The sequence below is a fragment of the Mauremys mutica genome, chromosome 1 (genome assembly GCF_020497125.1).
Source record: "Mauremys mutica isolate MM-2020 ecotype Southern chromosome 1, ASM2049712v1, whole genome shotgun sequence".
In the NCBI taxonomy this organism is placed as follows: Eukaryota; Metazoa; Chordata; order Testudines; family Geoemydidae; genus Mauremys; species Mauremys mutica.
Window position 1 is genome coordinate 73,510,057 of NC_059072.1, and position 20,975 is coordinate 73,531,031.

The 20,975-nt window shown below is 43.4% G+C and overlaps 1 protein-coding gene across 3 annotated transcripts in view; it reads right to left on the bottom strand.

The window, feature by feature from the left end:
• Positions 1-14,173, bottom strand: part of PPP1R12A (protein phosphatase 1 regulatory subunit 12A) — a 211,806-nt gene extending 197,633 nt beyond the window's left edge. For all 3 annotated transcript variants that reach the window (XM_044979766.1, XM_044979750.1, XM_044979757.1), the window contains exon 1: positions 13,825-14,173. In XM_044979766.1, the coding sequence (XP_044835701.1) occupies positions 13,825-14,061 (237 nt within the window). In that variant the 5' untranslated portion in view covers positions 14,062-14,173. The remainder of the gene's footprint in view (positions 1-13,824) is intronic.
• Between the last annotated feature and the right edge of the window lie 6,802 nt (positions 14,174-20,975).

Genomic DNA, 20,975 nt, shown 5'->3' on the forward strand with positions numbered 1-20,975 from the left:
CTCCTTCTTTGCAAGAGTTATTGGGAAAATATAATTTGAAATTTAACACATACTGGCCAGAGGATAGTATAAAGAATTGAGACCCCATGCAAGAGCCATTGACTACACCAGGGTCGCAACCTTTCAGAAGCGGTGTGCCAAGTCTTCATTTATTCACTCTAATTTAAGGTTTTGCATGCTAGTAATACATTTTAATGTTTTTAGAAGGTCTCTTTCTATACGTCTATAATATATAACTAAACTATTGTTGTATGTAAAGTAAATAAGGTTTTAAAAATGTTAAGAAGCTTCATTTAAAATTAAACTAAAATGCAGAGCCCCCCAGACCGGTGGCCAGGACCTGGGCAGTGTGAGTGCCACTGAAAATCAGCTTGCGTGCCACCTTTGGCACGCGTGCCATAGGTTGCCTACCCCTGGACTACACCCTGCTACTTTATTTACAAGCAAGCTGGGGGTTGTCAAGGACTAGGGTTCTCAGAAAGGCACTGCTTCTGGACCCCAACTGAAGCTCCCTCTTACCTAAATTTGCCCCCTTCCACCTCCTCCCCCCACTAGCTAGTCTAGGAAGTTAAGATGTATGTATTTATTGCACAGTACTATACACTAACAGAAGTTTGGGGAGGATTTGTAAGATTATTATCCTCCCACTGCAGCCACAGAAAGTGTTTCATTTCAAACACTTCCAAGACCAAAATATTTTGAAATACCAAAGCAAAGTCAAAATAAACTTCCCTGGTGAAGAGTCCTGTGTTCCAATTACCCAGCAAGCAAAGGGACATATAGGGGTTAACAGTAAGACCCATCCTGGCCTATTTTTTGTACTGGCCTCCAGCTAGGAGGTACCAATAATTACGGTTGCCCAATTGTCTAATCACACAAACCCAAACACCCTTGACCCCATCACAGCCCATGAGGCCCCGCCCCTTCTCCAAGGCCATGCCCTTGCTCACGCCATCCCCTCTCTCCATCGCTCACTCTCCCACACCCTCACTCACTTTCACCAGACTGGGACAGGGGGTTGGGGTGCAGGAGGGGAGGTGGGCTTTGGGCTGGGGCTGAGGGGTTTCGAGTGTGGGGGGGGCTGCAAGCTGGGCCTGGGGCAGGGGGTAGGGGTGCAGAAGGAGGTGTGAGGTCCAGGCTCTGAGAGGGAGTTTGGGTGCAGGAGGGGGCTCAGGGCTGGGGTGCAGGAGGGGGTGAGGGGTGCAGGCTCCGGCTGGGCAGCACTTACCTCAGTTCCTGGCCAATGGGAGCTGCAGAGTCAGCACTCGGGGCCAGGGCAGCGTGCAGAGGCCAGCTGGCTGCCCCTATGCCTAGGAGCCAAAGAAACGTGCCAGTCGCTTCTGGGAACCGTGCAGTGCCAGGGCAGGCAGGGAGCCTGCCTTAGCCCTGCTGCACCACCGACCAGACTTTGGCCTATTAAAATCTCCTGGATTGCCTTTAATAGTTACTGAGAGACTGAGGCTGATTCTGGGAGACTCCCGGCAAATCTGGGAGGGTTGACAACCCTAATAAAGATTCAAATGTGTTCAGATCTAGTAGGTTTTTTTAAAAAACTGCTTTGAACCAAGAGGTAGTTTTTCATCTTCAGTGCTACATGCAAGATCTTGTTTTTACATAAACCAGGACTTCAGAATTGTTCACATTAGTTGAGAAAGGTGCTAAAATTTGAAATAGACTGGGGGTGAGAATGACATGGCATGCCGCAAGTAGCAAAAAAGGAGCAATTATTTGCTGTTTTAATTCATATACTAAGTGAAATTAAGTATTGGAGGGTTAGTGTAGAGAGAAAATAGTCACACCGCACCTCTGTTTAATTAAATGTCTCTCCCCAAACTAACAGTAGAAACTAAATAGTAATACTAGACCTCCTACGTCTTAGTCAAGTTACCAAAACACCAGTAAGACTATCTTACTGTATCTTCCTACAGTCACATAAAAATACATTTCCCTTAATACGCAAGTTAGATCTCCAGTACATAAAGTGACATGCTGGTATCAGTATTAGATACCCCTTTTCTACACATGCACTTTGGCTATATAGAGACAAGTGCCAAGTATTTGGTTAGATAATCTAAAAAGATGAAACAAAGAGCACAAGCAGCAGTACATGTCTAATAATGGGACTTGTAGCAGGGTGGACCCTGCTCCTGCTGTGAGGGGTTTAAAAATGGCCTGGCAGGGCTTGAGAGCTGCTGCTCTAGCCTGGGCTGATTGGGGAAGTGGCTGCAGCTGAGGCCACACCCCAAACTGAGCCACAGGCCTTATAAAAAGGCCAGGGAAGCCAGAAGCCCAGACAGTCTCTCTCTGCCTTCAGAGAGGGATGGGCCTGGCTGCTTAGCTTGAGGATAGGTACCTGAGTGAAGCAGGGCTGGGGAAGGCTGAGGAGCTGGGAAGCTCCAGCCTAGAGAGCCCCAGGCTGCGGCCTAGCCATAGGCCAACAGGTACTGGGGGTTGCAGAGAGCGGCCCAGGGGTAGGACAAAGCAGCAGGTCCAAACCCCCCTTTGCCTGTGATGAGTAGGCTGATACTGCCATCTGCCCCAGAATGTGGGGCTAGACAATGACTGTCAGTAGCCAATACTGAGGCAAGGTGGGGATAGAGGGTGGGGGTTCCCTGAGACAGAAGGGGAGACCCAGAGAGAAAGGGGTTACTGCTAGGGGGCAGCACCCCATGTAAGAGGGCACCAGGTCCAGGGAGGGACAGGGGGGGCCAGAAGACAGGTGGATCACCAGCCTGCAGAGGGTGCTCCAGTGCTGGAAACAGAGCTAATTCCCAGAAGCACCAGCAGGAGGCGCCGCAGGGGTGAGTCGACCTGTTACTATACTATTCTTGAGAGCCAAGAAACTGACATTATACAAAGATTATCCTTACAAATAGAAAGTGTTAAACTGTCTTTCATGGAGTTGGAGACAAATTACATACTCTATTCAAAAGTAACTTTAATCACTTAGGGCCCTTATAATAAAGTGCACAACAAGTTTCACAGGTTAGACAAAGTGAGGATGTAAATTTTCTAATATTGTGCAGTTTTATATAACTTGTGTTTTTAATTCCATCTGATACTGACTGGGGAGGCCTCTAGGCATAATTAATACAATTACAAACTTCACTCTTTACCTGGACTAAAACCCAAGCGAAGGATGGCACAAGAGAGAGTCTTCCACTTATCCTCGGCTGAGCTTTTTATGGAGGTTAGGCACCATCAAGTCATAAAGCACCAGTACAGAGTGATTTTTAGACCAAAGCAATTTACATGTGAAGTCAACTGTAGATTAGTAACACTCATTTGAAAATGTGTTAATGTAGACTTAAAAAGCCTCAGCATTTAATTAAACTTTAACTGACCCTTCTGGTAAGGTCTCAAATTTTACAAAAATGCTAAAGACAAGATACATAAAGTTAAGGTCTTGGTCCTGGAAACACTAACGCAGTTATGTAAAGTAGTTCACAATAATAGAACAATCTGATTTCAGTGGCTATTCATGTGAGTAAAGCTAAGCGTGTGCATGTTTACAACATTGTAAGGTTGTATTTATTAAAATTTTAGTGGCATAAAATCTCATTTCAAAACAAGACTGAAAGTTTAGACTTTCAATACATTAACAAAATTATCACAAATATTTTTTGTAAATACATAAGCAAGTTTTCAAAACAAGGATCCTAAACCTACATTTAAGCACCTATGGGTATGATTTAAAAAAAAACAACAACAAAAACTACATGATTTAGAAGCACAAGGCCCATGAAAACTACAAACTTATGGAAAACACTTATCCTAGTCAAAGAATTTCAGCTTTTCATAAGTTCAACAGGTTCACAAATTCCAACGTCAGAAGGGAAAATTGTGATCTAGTCTGACCTCCTGTACAACACAGGCCATAGAATTTACACATAATAATTCCTAGAACCGATCTTTTAGAAAACAGCCAATCTTGATTTAAAAGTATCTAAAGATAAAGAATCCACCATAAATTATTAAATTGTTCCAATGGTAAATTACTCTTAAAAATGTGTGCCTTATTTCCAGTCTGAATTTACCTAGCTTGAACTTCCAGTCATTTGATCATGTTATAGCTTTGCCTACTACACTGAAGAGCCCATTATCAAATATTTGTTCCAAGCAGCTCCTTATAGTCTGATCAAATTACCCCATTTAAACTTCTCTTTGTTCAGCTAAATAGCGGTAGATCCAAGGAGCTCAAGCTATGAGGCATATTTTCCATTATTTTAATCATTCTTGTTGCTCTTCTCTGAACCATCCCTCTCCAGTTTATTGACATGCTTCTTCAATTGTGGACATCAGAACCGGACACAATCTTTCAACAACACTGCCAAATACAGTGATAAAATAACCTCTCTATCTTACTCAAGACTCCACTGTTTATGCAGCCACGGGTTACATTAACCCTTTGGCCACAGCATTGTGCTGGGAGTTCATGCCAAATCTTTTTCATAGTCACCACGTCTCAGGATCGTGTCCACCATCCTGGAAATATTGCTCCGAGACGTATATCCAGTTAGCCGTATTATAGATGGACATTTTTATAAAAGTCATGTGCCAAATAAATTAGTTTCCTTGGATGCTGCATTCCTTCTCTCTACCCTTCATGTTTGTCCCTATGGTAAGCTTGGGTTTTTAAATGGTCTCCTCTTACAAATTTGGAACGCACTACCTAGAACATTCTACATTTACAAAACATAAGTATTAGTACTAAAATAATTTGTGGCCAGCCAATTTTGATTGAGAGTGACAGATTTTTATCTGAAGACAAATAGAGCTGCACAGTTCTTATTAGCTATTAAAAGTCAAAAGCACTAACTAGCATTCTTGTGGAGAAAAGCCAGCGTCACCATAAGCAGGTGCAATGCCAAACTGGGCCTTTGTGTGATTATTTTGTCTGTAGTGCCTCAGCCTATTTATTAAAATCTCTGTATTTATCAAAGATCAATTACATTTATTTTATGATTTAAATGCCCCCATTAGCCTTATATTCATAATACGCTCTAAGAAGGTGTATGACAGCAATGGAGAAACTGTTATGCCAACTGAACGCCACCACTCATATTTGAAAACATTTCTAAAACTCTGCATCAGTAAAATTTAAAGTGGAAGACAAGATGAACTGTTTCGTACAGTAGTTAGTGATGCCTCAAAATCCATTAACATACCACTTCGTAGGTGGTAGTTTGACAAAACTTACTATACCTGATTTAAAACCTATGTTTAAAACTCCAGAGACCACTCATGACTAACCATTTTGTTTGTTGTAAATACTTGATAATCTGTGCCTTACTGACATATCACAATGCACTTTAACAGACCACTAGAAAGGTGACAGCTGAGGAATGCCTCCACTCCTATGCCAAGATTTCCATTGACTCATTTCAGGAATGCACACAGCAAGAATGACAGCTTGGAATGTCTCCACCCATCTGATAGCATCTGAACATGCACTGCTTACAACTAGCAGTAAAGACTTTCAGCTCTATTCTAATTAGCCAGATCAACAAAGAAAACTAGTAAGAATAACAACTTTTACATGCAGTATGAAATTCTGCACTACTCAATGCATGCCAAGTAGTGAATACTTAATTATGACGTACTTAATGGCTAAAATCTTAGTTTTTAATCTCAGAAGGGAAATTTAATTGAACAAGAGACAATTAAGGGGCAAGTGCTCGTTCTTATGTAATTCATCCTTTGAAGGATCTGGTCAGAACAATAAAATATAATCAGGTAAATGTTACTAAATGTTGTGTTCTCTTTTGTAGTCCTCAAATCACTTACATCAGTAAGCATAACCTATTAACTGGAATAGACCATATAAAGCTCGCCAAAACACCAAAAAAAACCCACCATTCAAAAGCTTACATTATTTCCAGTTATGCCCGTAAGTGTGTACACAGAAGACATGGGCACAGATCCTCAGCTTAAGGATGATCTTTTGAAGTCATGGCTCCAATAGCAATCATCATCTGAGGATGTGCCACCGCCCCACCCCCTGCCAAGAGCTCACAATACAATCTGAATTATTATACCATTTCAGTAAATAGAAGTGAAATAGTTACAAGTTATGTTCAAAAGCTACGACGACACCTAGGCTTAGGCTACTCTACACCTAAAAATTAGGTGGACCTAGCTACACTGCTCAGGGCTATGAAAAATTTCACACCCTGTGCAACGTAGTTAGATTGACCTAACCCTCATTGTAGACATAGCTAGTGTGACAGAAGAATTCTTCCATTGACCTAGCTACTGCCTCAAGAGTAGAGCAGGGGTTCTCAAACTAGGGGTCAGGACCCTTCAGGGGATTGCAAGGTTATTACATGAGGGGGGTGTCACAAGCTGCCAGCATCCACCCCAAGCCCTGCTTTGCCTCCAGCACTTATTATGTTGTTAAATATATTAAAAATTGTTTTTCATTTATAAGGGGTGGGCACACTCAGAGACTTGGTATGTGAAAGGGGTCACCAGTACAAAAGTGAACCACTGTTCTAGAGCGATGGGAAAAAAACCTTTTGTCAGAGTAGCAAGTATCTATACCTGTAGTTCTCAACCTATTTACCACTGTTGGCCACATATGCAGGTCCCTAGTGTTATGTGAGCCGCATCCGCAGAATATATATACTACCTGTATTGTTCTGAGGATGTCACATGAGCCACAGCCATGTGCTGATTAGACCATAAGTGGCCCGTGGGCAGCAAGTTGAGAACCACTGGCTTATACTATAGCACTTTAGCTCCAGCACTGCAGCGGTAGCATAAGTAGCATAGTCATCTGCCTAGATCAGCAATTAACTTCCTCAATCTGAATATGTTCACATGCAGTGGTTCCCAAACGACCTATTGTTATGAGTGGTTTATGTAACATTCCTTTTACTAAACAGTAGATTACAAAAGAAAAAAAATTAAAAATCAATCAAATGTACCATATGTCAGAACACGCACTGCATTTAATCTATACATTTCATTGTGCCAATGAAGTCTGTAAACACATCAATGTACTGAATCAAGAATACTTAATTCCAGGGTAAAGTTTACAACTAGAAGACATGGTCATTGAACAGCAACTTATTTTACAAAATAAAATTATATTGGCTGTAGTTATTGCCTATATTTTGAATTTGTTATGAAACCTATGTGGCTATCTGATAACGCTATTATTCAAATGCTATATTACAGATATTATAAATAAGTTTGAGATGTTTCTACTCATGTCATTGCCAGTCGTTTTTAAGATGGGAGTTTCCCAACACTTTGTCTCAGCCTAAATGCTAGAATTCAGTTCAGTTATTATAGTGTCCTCTTTTAAATGCACAACTAAGCAGGGACAATGTCATGCCTTTACACACAATTTAAAAAAGAAGTTGCGTTCAAACTTGGCATATAGTTAATCCTCAGTACGTACAAGTCTGTTAAGCCAAGTTTGGAAAGGTATAATATTTACAATTATTGCACTCTACAAAAATTTGTATGCAGTCACATGCTTAGTAGAAAATACGTTTTTTCTTATACGTAGGCTAAGTACTATAGATGCCCTAAGTTATCATGTAGTATGAAGGGGCACATGATGTGCCCAACACTTCATATACTTTAATTTCTGTCCTCTCTAAAGAAGTAGTTGTGGTGGAGGAAGAGATAGACAGGCCTTTATTAATTCAATATTAAGGTAGCAAAATTAAGCACAGAAGTCAGGAAATTAAGACTTCTCTTAAAATAGTTATTAGCTTGGTCACACTGAAGTATTATGCTATTCAATTCCCATTTCCTGGAAATGAACAGGTTTTACAGAATCTATGGCCAGCAGAAGTGTTTGCACCCATTTCTCTGCATTATAATTAATTTTTTTTTAAACAAACACGTTTCCCAGTCTGAAGTCAGACAGTGCAACATTAAGAACATAGAAGTGAAACTGATTTCCCCACTTCTGTTGCCAGACTGAGACACACACAAAAGGAAAAAAGCAGAACAATGACCAATAAAGGATTTTTTAAAAATCCTCACCTCTAAGGATACAGCATTATCAGAAACAAGAAGGATTTCCCCCCACATGCAATGAGATTGAAAGTGTCAGTTTCACAGTAAGCCAAGTACAAATTCTGATGTATGGATTTCAAGATTTTTGTGCTAATTTTTTATATCTAATGTAAAACTAATTGTTTCTGCAAATTGGGCAAGACTCTGTCCTCCAGTAAGACCAACACCACTGAAGTCGCAGCTTAGGGAGTTGGGGGTTGGGTGCTAAGGTGGCTTTGAGTCATTTTTGCATCATCCTGATCCCAAATTGCTCTGCAGCTCCTATTGTAATGTAGATGGCCATAAGGGCTTAGATTACAGCAATCTGCCCCTGGCTACCAGGCTGCCATGCTGTATGTTGTGTCCCCTTGCCCGTAGTACACTTCCTATCCCAGGATTTGCAAGCGGGTCCTCAGAAGACAGTCTTCCAGCTATCTTCCTCTGTTTTTAAGCCAGTGGACTCCATCCACAGCTCAATCACTGGTTTTTAAGCACCCTTTTACACCACTCCAGCCCTTTAATCAGGTGTAAAGGCACTAGAGGGGGATATGGCTATTACCCAAGATATTTAATGGCAATCAGTACTAAAGCCCATGTCAGCATGAGTGATCAAGCATATAGATTTGCCATAAATAAGCAATAACTGCATCTCTTTGAAAGAAAGGGGAGGCAGTTAACTTATTTCAAAGTAAGCTCAAAGCAACTACCTCGGAGATTGGTAAATATTAAGATAATTAATAGCATACATGGCATGTAGTGCCATCTCCAAGCTTGCCCTTTGTCAACCAAAAACAGATCACTGTACAGTTCTATAATGAATTATCTGTGGTTACAGTGTTGTTAGCCGCTGCTGAGCCAGTGCTGAACAATATCAAGACAACGGCATTAAGATATTCTTAAAATCAGTTCCCCCACGCTCCACATGAAAACTGTTTTAGCTACAAAGTGGGTGAGGTAACACTTTTATTGGACCAACTTCTGTTGGTGAGAGATACAAGCTTTTGAGCTACACAGAACTCTTCTTCAGACTAAACAGCAGATTTTGTTAGGAAGAAAAGCTTAAGAGATAGTAAGGCAATGAAATCAGTCTGCACCATAATATCAAGTGTTCAGTTCAAATAGCTAGTGTTATATTTCCACATCAGCTTGATCACCAGTTATGTGGCAAAATGGTGTCAATACTTCCCCATAGCTCACAGGTGTAGAAAGATAAATGACTGTTCACAAAGCACTCCAATATCTTAGGGATGAGCCTACAGAAGAGTCTATTATAGATTAAAAACCTACCACTAATGAGAACTACAAAACTAAAGTCTTTGCTTCAAGATGTGACTATACATACTATGCAATTTAGAGCTCTGGTCAACAAGTTTTAAAATAATTTGGCAGTCTCCTTTTACAAGCAATCATTCCATAAAACCCAGTGCACATGAAGACACTTTTATACCCAACATAAACAAAAACCATGTTTGCATGTGGCTTGTGTCAGTAAGTCTGTTCTCAGAGTTGGCCTGTACTAAGAATTTCTAATTTTATTTTATTTTTTTTGTAAGTGACAATGTGGAGGCTCTAACAGACCAGCCACGCACAGGCAATTTCTCCGCCCCCCGCCCCCCCAAAATTAAATGCTAGCAAGTAGAACATGACATCACATCTCACTCCTGATTCTATTCTTCTCTTAAGTCCCTGCTGAATTACCTGGAAGGACACATCACAAGAAGAGTTTCAAAGACTCCCTACAATCCCTGCGTTACATCCATGCACATAACAGTTACATAGAAAAAATGCATTATTCAGCGCCTCTGTCTTTTACAACGTCCACTGAGTTAATGGAACATTTGGATTAGGAAGCCTCAACCCAAAAACATGGAAACAAACTATGCACAACCCTGTCAAAGGCACAAAATAAGAATCAGATTTGAAGAGGTTAAAATCAGAAGGGACCATTATGATAATCTATTCTAACCTAGATTACAAAAATAAGTATTTTTCTTCACTGAATTGCAAATAGCAAGTTTAAATACTACTTGGAATATAGGTGGTAAATGTGACAAAATGTAGTTTAAGATGCTGCATCCCTTTAAAAAAAGGAAGTGCACTTAACATGCACCATGCCTACTTCTGCACAGCAAAATATAAAATGAAATTAGCAATTAGTGTCAAATCACTGTAGAATTAAAATGTGTAGGCAGTATGGGGGAGAGAGGCACTTATACTTTCCATCTCAGAAATAAATGTCTGCAGTACACATTGGCCTTTAGAATGCATACTGAATAAGAAGCACACTAAGAATTTGTTTGGTTATACAGGAAGAGGGACAAAAACTCCGCCTAGTTCATCCTACAAATTTTATTACTCCACCCAACTAGCTTTTGAGCCTTAATTGGGCTATTGAATGGCCCAGTGGTTTGGCTGGTAGCACAACTTGTTGCCACAATGGAAAATGAGGGTACATCTACACTGAAGCTGGAGAAATAATTTCCATTTTGGGTAGACACATGCATTAACGTTGATCCAGCTAGTATGCTATAAAAAGCAAGTTAGCCACCGTGGCAGCAGCAATCTACCTGCCTAAGTACTTACCTAGAGACTCCAACTGGATTGTTCTCAGGCAGCTAGCTTGCGCTGTACAGCCACACTGTTATTTTTAGCTCACTAGTTTAATCAAAGCTAGCGTGCATCCATCTACCTGATCTGGAAATTACACCTCCAGCTGCAGTGTAACTCAGAGGCGGCTCTACATATTTTGCCACCCCAAGCACGGCTTTTGGCAGCATGCCTGCGGGAGGTCCACCGGTCCTGTGTCTTTGGCATACCCGCCGCCAAATTGGCACCGAAGCTGCGGGACCAGCAGACCGCTCGCAGGCAGGCCGCCGATGGCAGCCTGACTACTGCCCTCACGGCGACCGGCAGGCCACCACCCCTGGTGAAACTGAACCTACCCCATGTGTTCAGGGCTGAACGTGTTGAGGAACTGCCACCAACCACCAGGGCTTTGAAGGAAAGTGCTGCTTACCACTTTTTCCTATACTGCCTTGTAGTTCCATGAAAATATTACAAAAATGTAGTTTATGCTCCTGCTCTAGTGCACTAAAACCTAACTCATGGTGGGCCACTCAAGACAGGAGAATGCAGCTGATGTGGAAAAAATGGATGAGAACAGGGGGAAGAAAGAGGTCCGAAAATGGGGATAAATCACTTCATTTCAGATATCATGACAGTATTCTTGTTTCACATGGATGAGCAGGTCTAAATTGATTGACATAGTGCTTAAAAATTATGGCAACCATGGAAAATCTTGTGTAGAAATAGGACTTTCAACATTACCAACACTGGTAAAGTCACAATGGCATTAGCAAAGTGCTAAACTTTTGAGAAGTTTCCCTAAGGTACATATGGCCTTACTTCATACTACAGCAACTCTCATTTAGTGTAGACCCATCTATTATAAATATGGTGTCCAGCATTTTCTATTTTGTCTCAAATGCATGAACACCACAGAAGTTTGGCTACACTAAAGACTGTGTGTCAATTAAAGGGATACTGCAACCAATACATTCCCTGAAGGGGTTGGGAGATTATACAATCATTTACTAAGCTACCTTAAGAAAACGATCAATTCACAGTTAAATCTCCCAATTTGCTTTTCAATTAGATGTTTGTTGTCAGAAGCCTCTCAAAGTCATTTTTAGTTATACCATATAGCAGTGACATAAGAGTAACAACAGAAGTTTAAAGTAAAAAAACAAAAATCTGCACCTATCTTGATCTCCCACTATCTGCGGTCAGCTTGCAAATTAAGGAGGGGCAAAAGTCTGACAGTAGGGAAACAAGGATGACATTAATAAGTGCTAAAAATGTTGCACTACAGTATCAAAGTTGTCAAGGAGACTCATCCTCACCTGCTTTTTAAAAAGGCTTCTCAAAAATGCCAAAAACTGGAAACAGTCTTAATTTGTTGTTCTACCAATAATTATAAAAAAACAACACTTCATCCTTTTGTTCCCACTATTAAAAACTCTATACATTCTGGATCTGAAAGAACCTGTTTACATATTAACATCTAACCAAATAAGATATGACTTCTGACTAGTACGACATTTCTTCAGCGTACAAGTATCCAGATTGATTAAACAAAGCTACAGTATACTAGTTTGCCAAACAACACAACCTATACTGAAATTAAGGAGTTTGCCAGAATGTTACTAAAACACAAATTTGATGATTATCCCATAAATTGTCATGTTCATTCTTTGGTTTTTTTTGCCAGCAGGAAGCATACCAATTCTATCAAGGCTAATAATTCAATGAAAGGGCAGGTAACAACTTTTGTACAGGAAATAGTAAAGCTGTTATATACCTTACATTACATTAAGAGTTAAAAGCATAAAATCCAGTTCGAAGCAATCCATTTATTGTTAGCTATTACAATAAATAATGGGGCATTCCTCATACTTGTTTCAGTATCAAGAGGTTTACTACATACTAAAGTCATCAGTTTGCATTTAGAAAGAGAACACTGTCACTACACTGCTCTGAATTCCCTCACTGCGCTATTTTGGAAAGATTTTTACCTGATCAAACTAGAGCTCATAATTACTAAGTCTTTCTGGAACTCCTGAGGTACAATTATCAAAACAAAAAATCAATCTGTCAAAGAGATTATTCTTGCTTTTCTGAATTTAGTTCAGTGAATGTGATATGCTGCTATGGTTTTTGGTCTGTTGCAGAAACAGAAAACTATTCAGACAAACCCACATTATCTCTGGATTGCCACTGCCTTTCCTTATTTGGCTAACATTTTCAGATTCCAATCAGATTGCTATAAAACTTTAACATGCACAAAGCATCCATTTTGAGAAAACTTCACGGCCACTTTCCTTTCCGTTCCATTCCCCCCACCCTAAATGAAAGTTAGATCTTAGTTCAAAAACCATGAACAAAGCAATCCCTTCTTACAGCCTCCCACCGCAGGAAAAATATACTGTAAAAACACTGCTAACCTAAGAGTAGGGCTTTCACACTGCAGCAGAAACCATCAATAAAGAAAGAAGCCTGTCTCCTATTGACACGTTTCTATATTAAGAACATAACACTAGTTCCCCCTAGAAACCAGAGAAAAATAAATGATTCGCCTTCACAAAAAGCGGATTTAACCCCCTAAAGTGCAAAGAAATTGGAGGTGTCGGTGCTGCAGGAAATCGCTCCCGATATTAACAGCAAACATGGGAGTGACCCCGTTTCTCATCCCACCATCCCTACCTGCCACCACCACCCCCTTTCCGGGATCTGCCCTTCACCTCCCCCAAGTCCGGGGCGCCATCTCTCCTTCCTGGACACACAGCAGGCAGGGCCCCGGCGGACCCCTCAATGCCAGCCACAGCCAGGGGGTCCCACCGACACCGTCCCCGGAGGGAGGAAGGCAGAGAGGACCCCGGAACACCCCAGCCAGGGGGGGAAAGGGCTTAGCCTCCACCCCAGCCTGTGGAGTAGAGCCGATCCCAGAGATTAGGGAAAACGAGGAAGAGCAGCCTCCGCAGGGCCGGTCCATCTGCCCGGGGCGACACTCCCAGGACAGACCCCGCTCCGCAGAGCTGGAGCCAGACTTGGCAGCACCTCCCCACGCCCGCAGCCAGGCCCCGATCGCCGAGCCCGCCAGAGCCCCTCCCGCCCCCATCCCCAGCCGGGCCCGCCAGAGCCCCTCCCGCCCCCATCCCCAGCCGGGCCCGCCAGAGCCCCTCCCGCCCCCGCGCGGCCGGGCCCAGCCCCGGTGCCCCGCGCTCAGGCCGAGCCAGGCCCCGCACGGACCTGGTGCAGTGCGGTGAGCCCGTCCACATTGGCGTAGTTGATGTCGGCGCCCCGCTCCAGCAGCCGCAGCACCTCGTCCGTGTCCCCGCTGGAGCAGGCGGCCAGGAAGACGGCGCCGTCATCGAACTTCACTTTGGTCTTTTTGCGCTTGACCACGGGCGGCTCCAGGTCGGTCTCGGAGCCGAGCCAGCGCTTCAGCTGCTCGTTCCGCTTCTGTTTGGCGTCCGCCATCTTCATGCCCCGCTCCTGCCTGGCCCTAGCGCTCCGAACCGAGGATAGCCTCTATCCACCACTATCCCATAGAGCACCGCGGCCGGCCCGGCCGCCGCCGCGCCGCACTCGCTCACCCGCCTACAGGGAAAGAGCCGAAAAGGGGGCGCGGAGGCCGGCGGTTTTAACATAATCTCGCGAGATTCCTGAGGGGAGGGAGACATCAGTGGGCGGGGCTACGACAGACTGGAGCGTGAGATCAGAGCTGAGCAGAGGGGGCGGGGCTGGAGGAGGCTGGGCAGGGATAGAGCGGCAGCGGCAGCCGGAGGGTGGGGCGCATCGGAGGGGCACAGGGACCCTGAGGGGGAGCGCGCCTCAGCGGCAGGCTGCTGGGCGGGGTGGCAGCGGAGCAGGGGACCGTTGAGCCGCGCGCGGGGTGAGGTGAGCAGTTCAGCGGGAAGGTCACGCCGGAGCAGGGCCCCCGCCCTTCCTCGGTCAATATCCCCCGTCTGCTCGCTGCGCCTGGCCCGGCGGCCGAGAGAGGCCGCCTGGCAGCGCCTGCGGAAACAGGGAGTCGTGACAACGAGGCGTAGCGGCTGTCAGCGGTCCGTCCCTGAGGCCGCATTTCAGCAAGTGCCTGCCTGGGCAGGGCCCTGGGCTCCTGCAAAGCCCCAGGGGAGGCTTCGTTCACGTTATGCAAAATTTGCCTCAGTTTCCCTCTTTGAACGAAGTGGGGCTAATGCACCTTTCCCGGGTGGTGGGGGAGGGGTTGAATAGTTACTCCCCCGGTAAAGCACGCTGAGGTGCGAAGCAGCAGTACATCTGCCCCTTGTCAACCTAGCTCTGGCCTCTGCCTCCCTTGAGGGAAGATGTGGGATTAAATGTACGGGAGAGGAGTTTGAATTTGTATGAATAAGAATCAAAATATGGTCTGAGACAGTCACAAAACCTCTAACGTTTCAAATGCTGCAAGGTTACCCTTGCTTTCCTCCTCAGAAGGGCTCCTTTTCTTTACTGCAGCCATTCCAACAGCCTGATCAGGCTTTTTCTTTTCTGCCGACTGATGTGTGCCAGCAGCAGCATTTGACAAGAGGTGGTTACATTACGGTTACCCACCTGTAAGGATTAGTTTCTCAGTGTATTTTGGGCTAAATTTCCGTATGCGGATAGCTCTGCTCTATCCACCAAATTTGCTCACATAGCCACTGTGCCTACAGAACCTTTATGCAAAATTTGCAGGCACAGTGGGTGGGTGTGAACATATTCAACAGACATCATTTAGGCAACTGCATTAAGACATCTTTTCAAATGTCAGCAGTGGAGCATGAACACAATTTGCAGATTAAACATCCCCATTGACTATATGCATAAATGTCCATAGACATATTGGGCACCTGCAATTAAAAGTGTGACTCTTTGGATAACTTTTATAGTACCTTTAATCCCCAAAGCACTTTAGAATCAGTCTTCATAGGGGTTTTTACTAACATGAGTAACCCTATTTTCTCTGTCAGAGTCATGATTGAATTCCCCTGTGTGGACATTCACCAGCCTACTGGGTTTGGACCTGAATGCTGGATCTGTGTGCTTCTAAACTTTCTTGCATTTGGGCAGGCTTCAGCCAATCTTGGCCTCTGGGGCAATGATTCTGTGGAATAGGATCCCATAGTCCAGCTGCCCTAGGTCCCAAGACCAATGCAGAACCCCCCAAATATCCCCAATAGCTTAAAAACATTCTCCCCGAGCTCCATCCTCAAAGATACTTGCTTCAAACTATAAACCAGTGTAACAAACAGACTTTGTAGAGTAGGGGTCAGCAACCTTTCGGAAGTGGTGTGCCGAGTCTTCATTTAACGTTTTTAGAAGGTCTCTTTATATAAGTCTATAATATATAACTAAACTATTATTGTATGTAAAGTAAATAAGGTTTTTAAAATGTTTAAGAAGCTTCATTTAAAATTAAATTTAAAATGCAGAGCTCCCCGGACTGGTGGCCAGAACCCAGGCAGTGTGAGTGCCACTGAAAATCAGCTCACGTGCTGCAGGTTGCCTACCCCTGTTGTAGAGGAATTCCTAAACCACTTTACTCATAGACAAATCACAAGATACACACAGTTCTGGGCAAAATAAACACCTGTTTACAATTCCCTGGCTCAGAGTCCTCACCACTCCAGAGTATTCTTCTTTGGGTTTTGATCAGTGCTTTCAGGGCTCCCAGGTCCCCTCTCCTGGAATTCACTCCTCTAGCTCAGTTTTGTCTTCCTGATCAGGGAGTATCCTTTGACTCCTGCAGCAAGCTCCTGTTAGCTGATTCATGTCTGGTGCTCAAAAGGTTCCCCAACTCAGAGTATGTCCCTTTTTGTTTCCTGAATCACTCAGAGTCTGTGTTTTTAAAAGCTATTCTAACACCTTGTTTCTTTGCTTCTTCGGATTTTCCATTGTGCCAATACCACACCCTGCAGACAACTTGCATCCATTTCATTGTTCTAGGTTGCTTCCAACCTAGATTCCTTGTTGTTCCTGTTCACCTGTATAGTCTTGGTTGGGAGCTACATGACATAAACCCTGTGAGCAAATAGCTGATTTGCTATACACTGAGGCATTCAATGATACAGCAGTTTCATAAAACCATACGTTTTACACAGACATTTTGCAAACTGTCACGCGTTCTATAGTAAGTGTTTAGAAGCATCAACTCAATCTTGCAAGGTGCTGACTCCTCAGTTCAATCCAGCAAAGCTCTAAAGCACATGCTTCATTTAAGCATGCTAGTAGTCCTATCATCCATCTAAATCAGTCTCATCATCTCTGAGACTACTCACATGTTAAGTGCTTTTCCAGATCAGGCCAGAGTGCTTAATAACTTGTAGATTCAGGCCCTAAATGCCCTGACCACTGAAATGCATTCTACTCTATGAGCTGTTAACAGGTATGTTCTCACTGCAAAGTTAGCTTGGGCCTCCAGCCCCCTCTAATTCACACATGCACACACCTTGCCTTTCACAGAATTTAGTGGAGCTTTCAACCTGAGCTAGCTGACACAGCTGTGGGTGTAGGTTAGAGCCCAGGTTCTGCTTTCACTTGGGCCAATAACTTTACAGTGAGGATGCATGCTAAATCACTCTAGTGCTGATAATCCTTAAATACCAAGGACAGGCAAGTTTTCCCACAGTTCATGGGGGAAAAATGGTTCTCAGCTTACTGCAGGACAAAGAATCAAGGAACATGCTCCCAGAAGTCCTAGCAAAACACCCTGGAGACTGGAGCAGCAGTGAGTATATGAACTTGAATGTGGTTTTGCTTTGTGGCTGTCCACACTCAGGCTGGGCAAACCTGGGTGCTCAGATCTGGGAGCCAGGCTAACTTTGCAGCAAAGACATTCTATGAGTTAAGATTGTGGTACCCCTGCTCATCTACCCCTGCACTAGCTTTCATCAAGCTAACATGAATATAAATAATAGTGTAGCCACAGTAGTACAAGTAGCAGAGGTATGGCTGGGCTGTGCTGTGCCAAGTATAAACCCACCTGAAATCAGTGAGTATGTGCTCAACACTCCTGCAACCACGGCTTCACTGCTATTTATACTTGTGCTAGCTTAATGAGAGTTAACACAAGTATGTGTACATGAGCAGGGGATCACACCTCTAGGTCATGGTTTAGATGTAGCCTCATAGTGTACAGCAAAACTACACAACATTTTAGAACAAGAATTTAATAATGCTAAACTATACTATTTTGTATCTTCAAAGTGCTTCACACAGAATATCAATTTCTAAATTTGAATTTTGCCAGGATACCAGGGTTAACATACAAAAAGGTGCCCTGGTCTATGTCATAGGCACCGATGCTGTGGGTGCTCCAGCAAGCACTCATGGACAAAAATTAGCAGGTGTTTAGCACCCACCAGCAGCTAAGCTCCCCTCTTCCCTCCCCCCACAGTGCCTCCCACCCGCCAGCAGCCCCGATGATCAATTCCTCCTCCTCCCTCCCATCACCTCCTGCCCACCAGTGACGTACAGGAGACACTGGGAAGGAGGGGGAGGAGTGGAGACATGGGAGGAAGAGGCAAAGCGAGGGTGGGAGGGGGCAGAGACAGGGCCTTTGGGAAATGGGTGGAGTGGGCTGGGGGCAGGAAGAAGTGGGGCTGGGGTGGAGTGATTATGATCTTGTTTTTGTATCTCATACAAAACACTAATCTTAGCAGCAAAATGCCCTTAGCCCAATGGGCTTTTTTCTCTTCTCTGTCATATCAGTTTGATGGTATAGCAGAGTGGAGATCAGACCCTAGGCTGAGGGGTTGGTTCAGTACTCACTCACATGGACATATACCATTTCCTGAAGCATCAATAATTGCTACAGCAATTGTGTGCTCTTTTGTAATCTGCCACACAAGCACAGCTGGTGAAATTCAACTCCATGCAGAGGGTCAACACAAGGCCTATGCACCACTTAAGTCCTACCTTGAGGGTTCTGTTCACCCTTTTTATCTTGACAGGTCCTATCTCTACTTAGCTTGTGTAAACCAACAAGATCACAGAATAAGGTGGGGTAATTGAATAACTGCAGGGCATAAATATATATATGTAAATCCCCAGGGTTATCAAACATGAGCAGTGATTATAAGTGTCTCAATTTTTGAGTGCCCAATTTAGCACCCACCAGCAGCCAAGTTTCCCTCTTTCCCCCCCAGCATCCCTGCTGAACAGCTCCTCCCATCACCTCCCTGGAACCTGGTTAAAGGAACCTCGGTTTTGGAGGGTAGAGGAGGAGCATTTTCTGAAAACCAGGCTACATTGAGGTGCCTGAAGTTGAGCATCCAAAATCATTAGGTATTCTTGAAAATCTTTGTGCGTGTCTATATGCACAATACTATTAGGGAGAGGCCAAATACAGTTTATGTAGTTGATATATAGATTGGATTAAGCATATAATTGTGTGTGATCACAGCAATACTACAAAGAGACCAGAAAATATAAAGTAGGTGACATCAGTAGCAGGAATGTGAGATAATAGGGAATTAAGAGTTAATAAAACAAATTGTTTAGTGACAGTTAAACTTGTACCAAGATACATCTCACCAACCCAGAATCTTACAAATATGAAATAAGGGGAAAGTGTCCAGTATTCATTGCCACCTTCACATCTCCCACACACTATCAATAACACACACACCATCTTCAATAGATAGTGAAAAGCAATACATACCCCAATTTGCACTCTCGGTCAAAGTCTTAACAATGACCTCATAATCTGTTATATTAACAGATTTGCACATTGGACTGTCACACAATCCATTAATTTGGAAAATTATTCTTCCTTAACATTGTTAAGGTTGCTGTAAAGACCATGTGTGAGAACAAGAGTTGGATAATATAAATGAAAACCAGTGACTTGCAAGAACAGTTAATAACACATTTAATAATTAAGGAAGAGAAAAAATGAACTTTTGGCAGGAAAACTTGTGATTGGCAGCAGAATGCTTCATTTGGAAATACTCCCAAATCAAATCATGTTAAGAAAACATCTAAATAGAAAACAATTAGATAGCAGTAGCCCCCTATTCTTACATTTCACTGTCAGCAGGCCTGATCCTGCAAATGTGCAGGTGAACAACTTTACAGACGAGTCATGTAATTGAACTATTGATGTATAAAGTTAATCATATAAGCATTTGCATGACTGGTACTTATGCTTGTATAATATTATTTTAGTTTGTGCAATGACAGGCATCAGTTATTTTTTTAACTTTATCAAATGGAACATAAATGATTTATCAATGTGTTTGGTTTTGTTAAAGACTTTTTTTTGCAATTCTAGGGCTTTGTTAGAAGCCAATTAAATGCAGGTACCATGGCCAGGTCGTGGGCCACCAAACAACAAGAAAGGAGTTGAGAGTCAGCTGGGTCAGGAGATCAGAAGTAAAAGACAAACTTGAGATCAGAACCACAAGTCGGTAACCGGAGGCAGGCTGTGTCAGGATACCAGGGGATCAGAGACTAAGTGGAGATCAGAACCACAGAAAACAGGAGTCAAGCACAGGAGCAGGATGCAAAAGGCACATAATCTGGAGCAAGACAGATCCCCATTGTTCAGACGGCTTCCTGGTCTTGCTGCTGGCTAAAGTATGTCTAATGGGCCAATTGGCTGCTCTGGGACCAATAGGACCTTGGGGTGTAGCCTCAGACTGAAACTGGACTTCATGGGTCTTGAATAAGCAGTTGTCAATAGGCTGCTAAGAGGAGGGTTGGAGCATGGCAGCTCCTGCAGACCTGGGTTTAAGGCCTGTGGGTTATGGCAACAGGCTTTTGCACCAGCCAAAATATTCCACCTGTATGCTTTTTGGGTTGTAGAAACACTTCTTTCCCCAAGCTTCTCAGAGAAGGGATTGTCTTTGTTTACATTTTGAACAGCACTTGGCATACTGTTATAAAAATGAAATGAAATAAAATAATGGAGATATCCTATCTCCTAGAACTGGAAGGGACCCTGGGGTCATTGAGTCCAGCCCCCTGCCTTCACTAGCAGGACCAAGTATTGATTTTGCCCTAGATCCTTAAGTTGCCTCCTTAAGGATTGAACTCACAACCCTGGGTTTAGCAGGCCAGTGTTCAAACCACTGAGCTAACCTTCCCCCCCTTATTGGTGAGAAGGTGATTAACAAATAATATAATCAGTAGCTGCCTGAGTAGGTAACTGGAAGCTTCAGCATAGATTGCCACAGCCATAGAGGAATACTTTCTCCTCCCTGTGCCTTTTCTACCTCTTGGGTAATGGGCTCATTAGCCTGTTGGACTCTCCTCAGCCCATCCCAATACACCCATTAGGCACAGGTTTCAGAGTAGCAGCCGTCTTAGTCTGTATCCGCAAAAAGAACAAGAGTACTTGTGGCACCTTAGAAACTAACACATTTATTTGAGCATAAGCTCTCGTGGGCTACAGC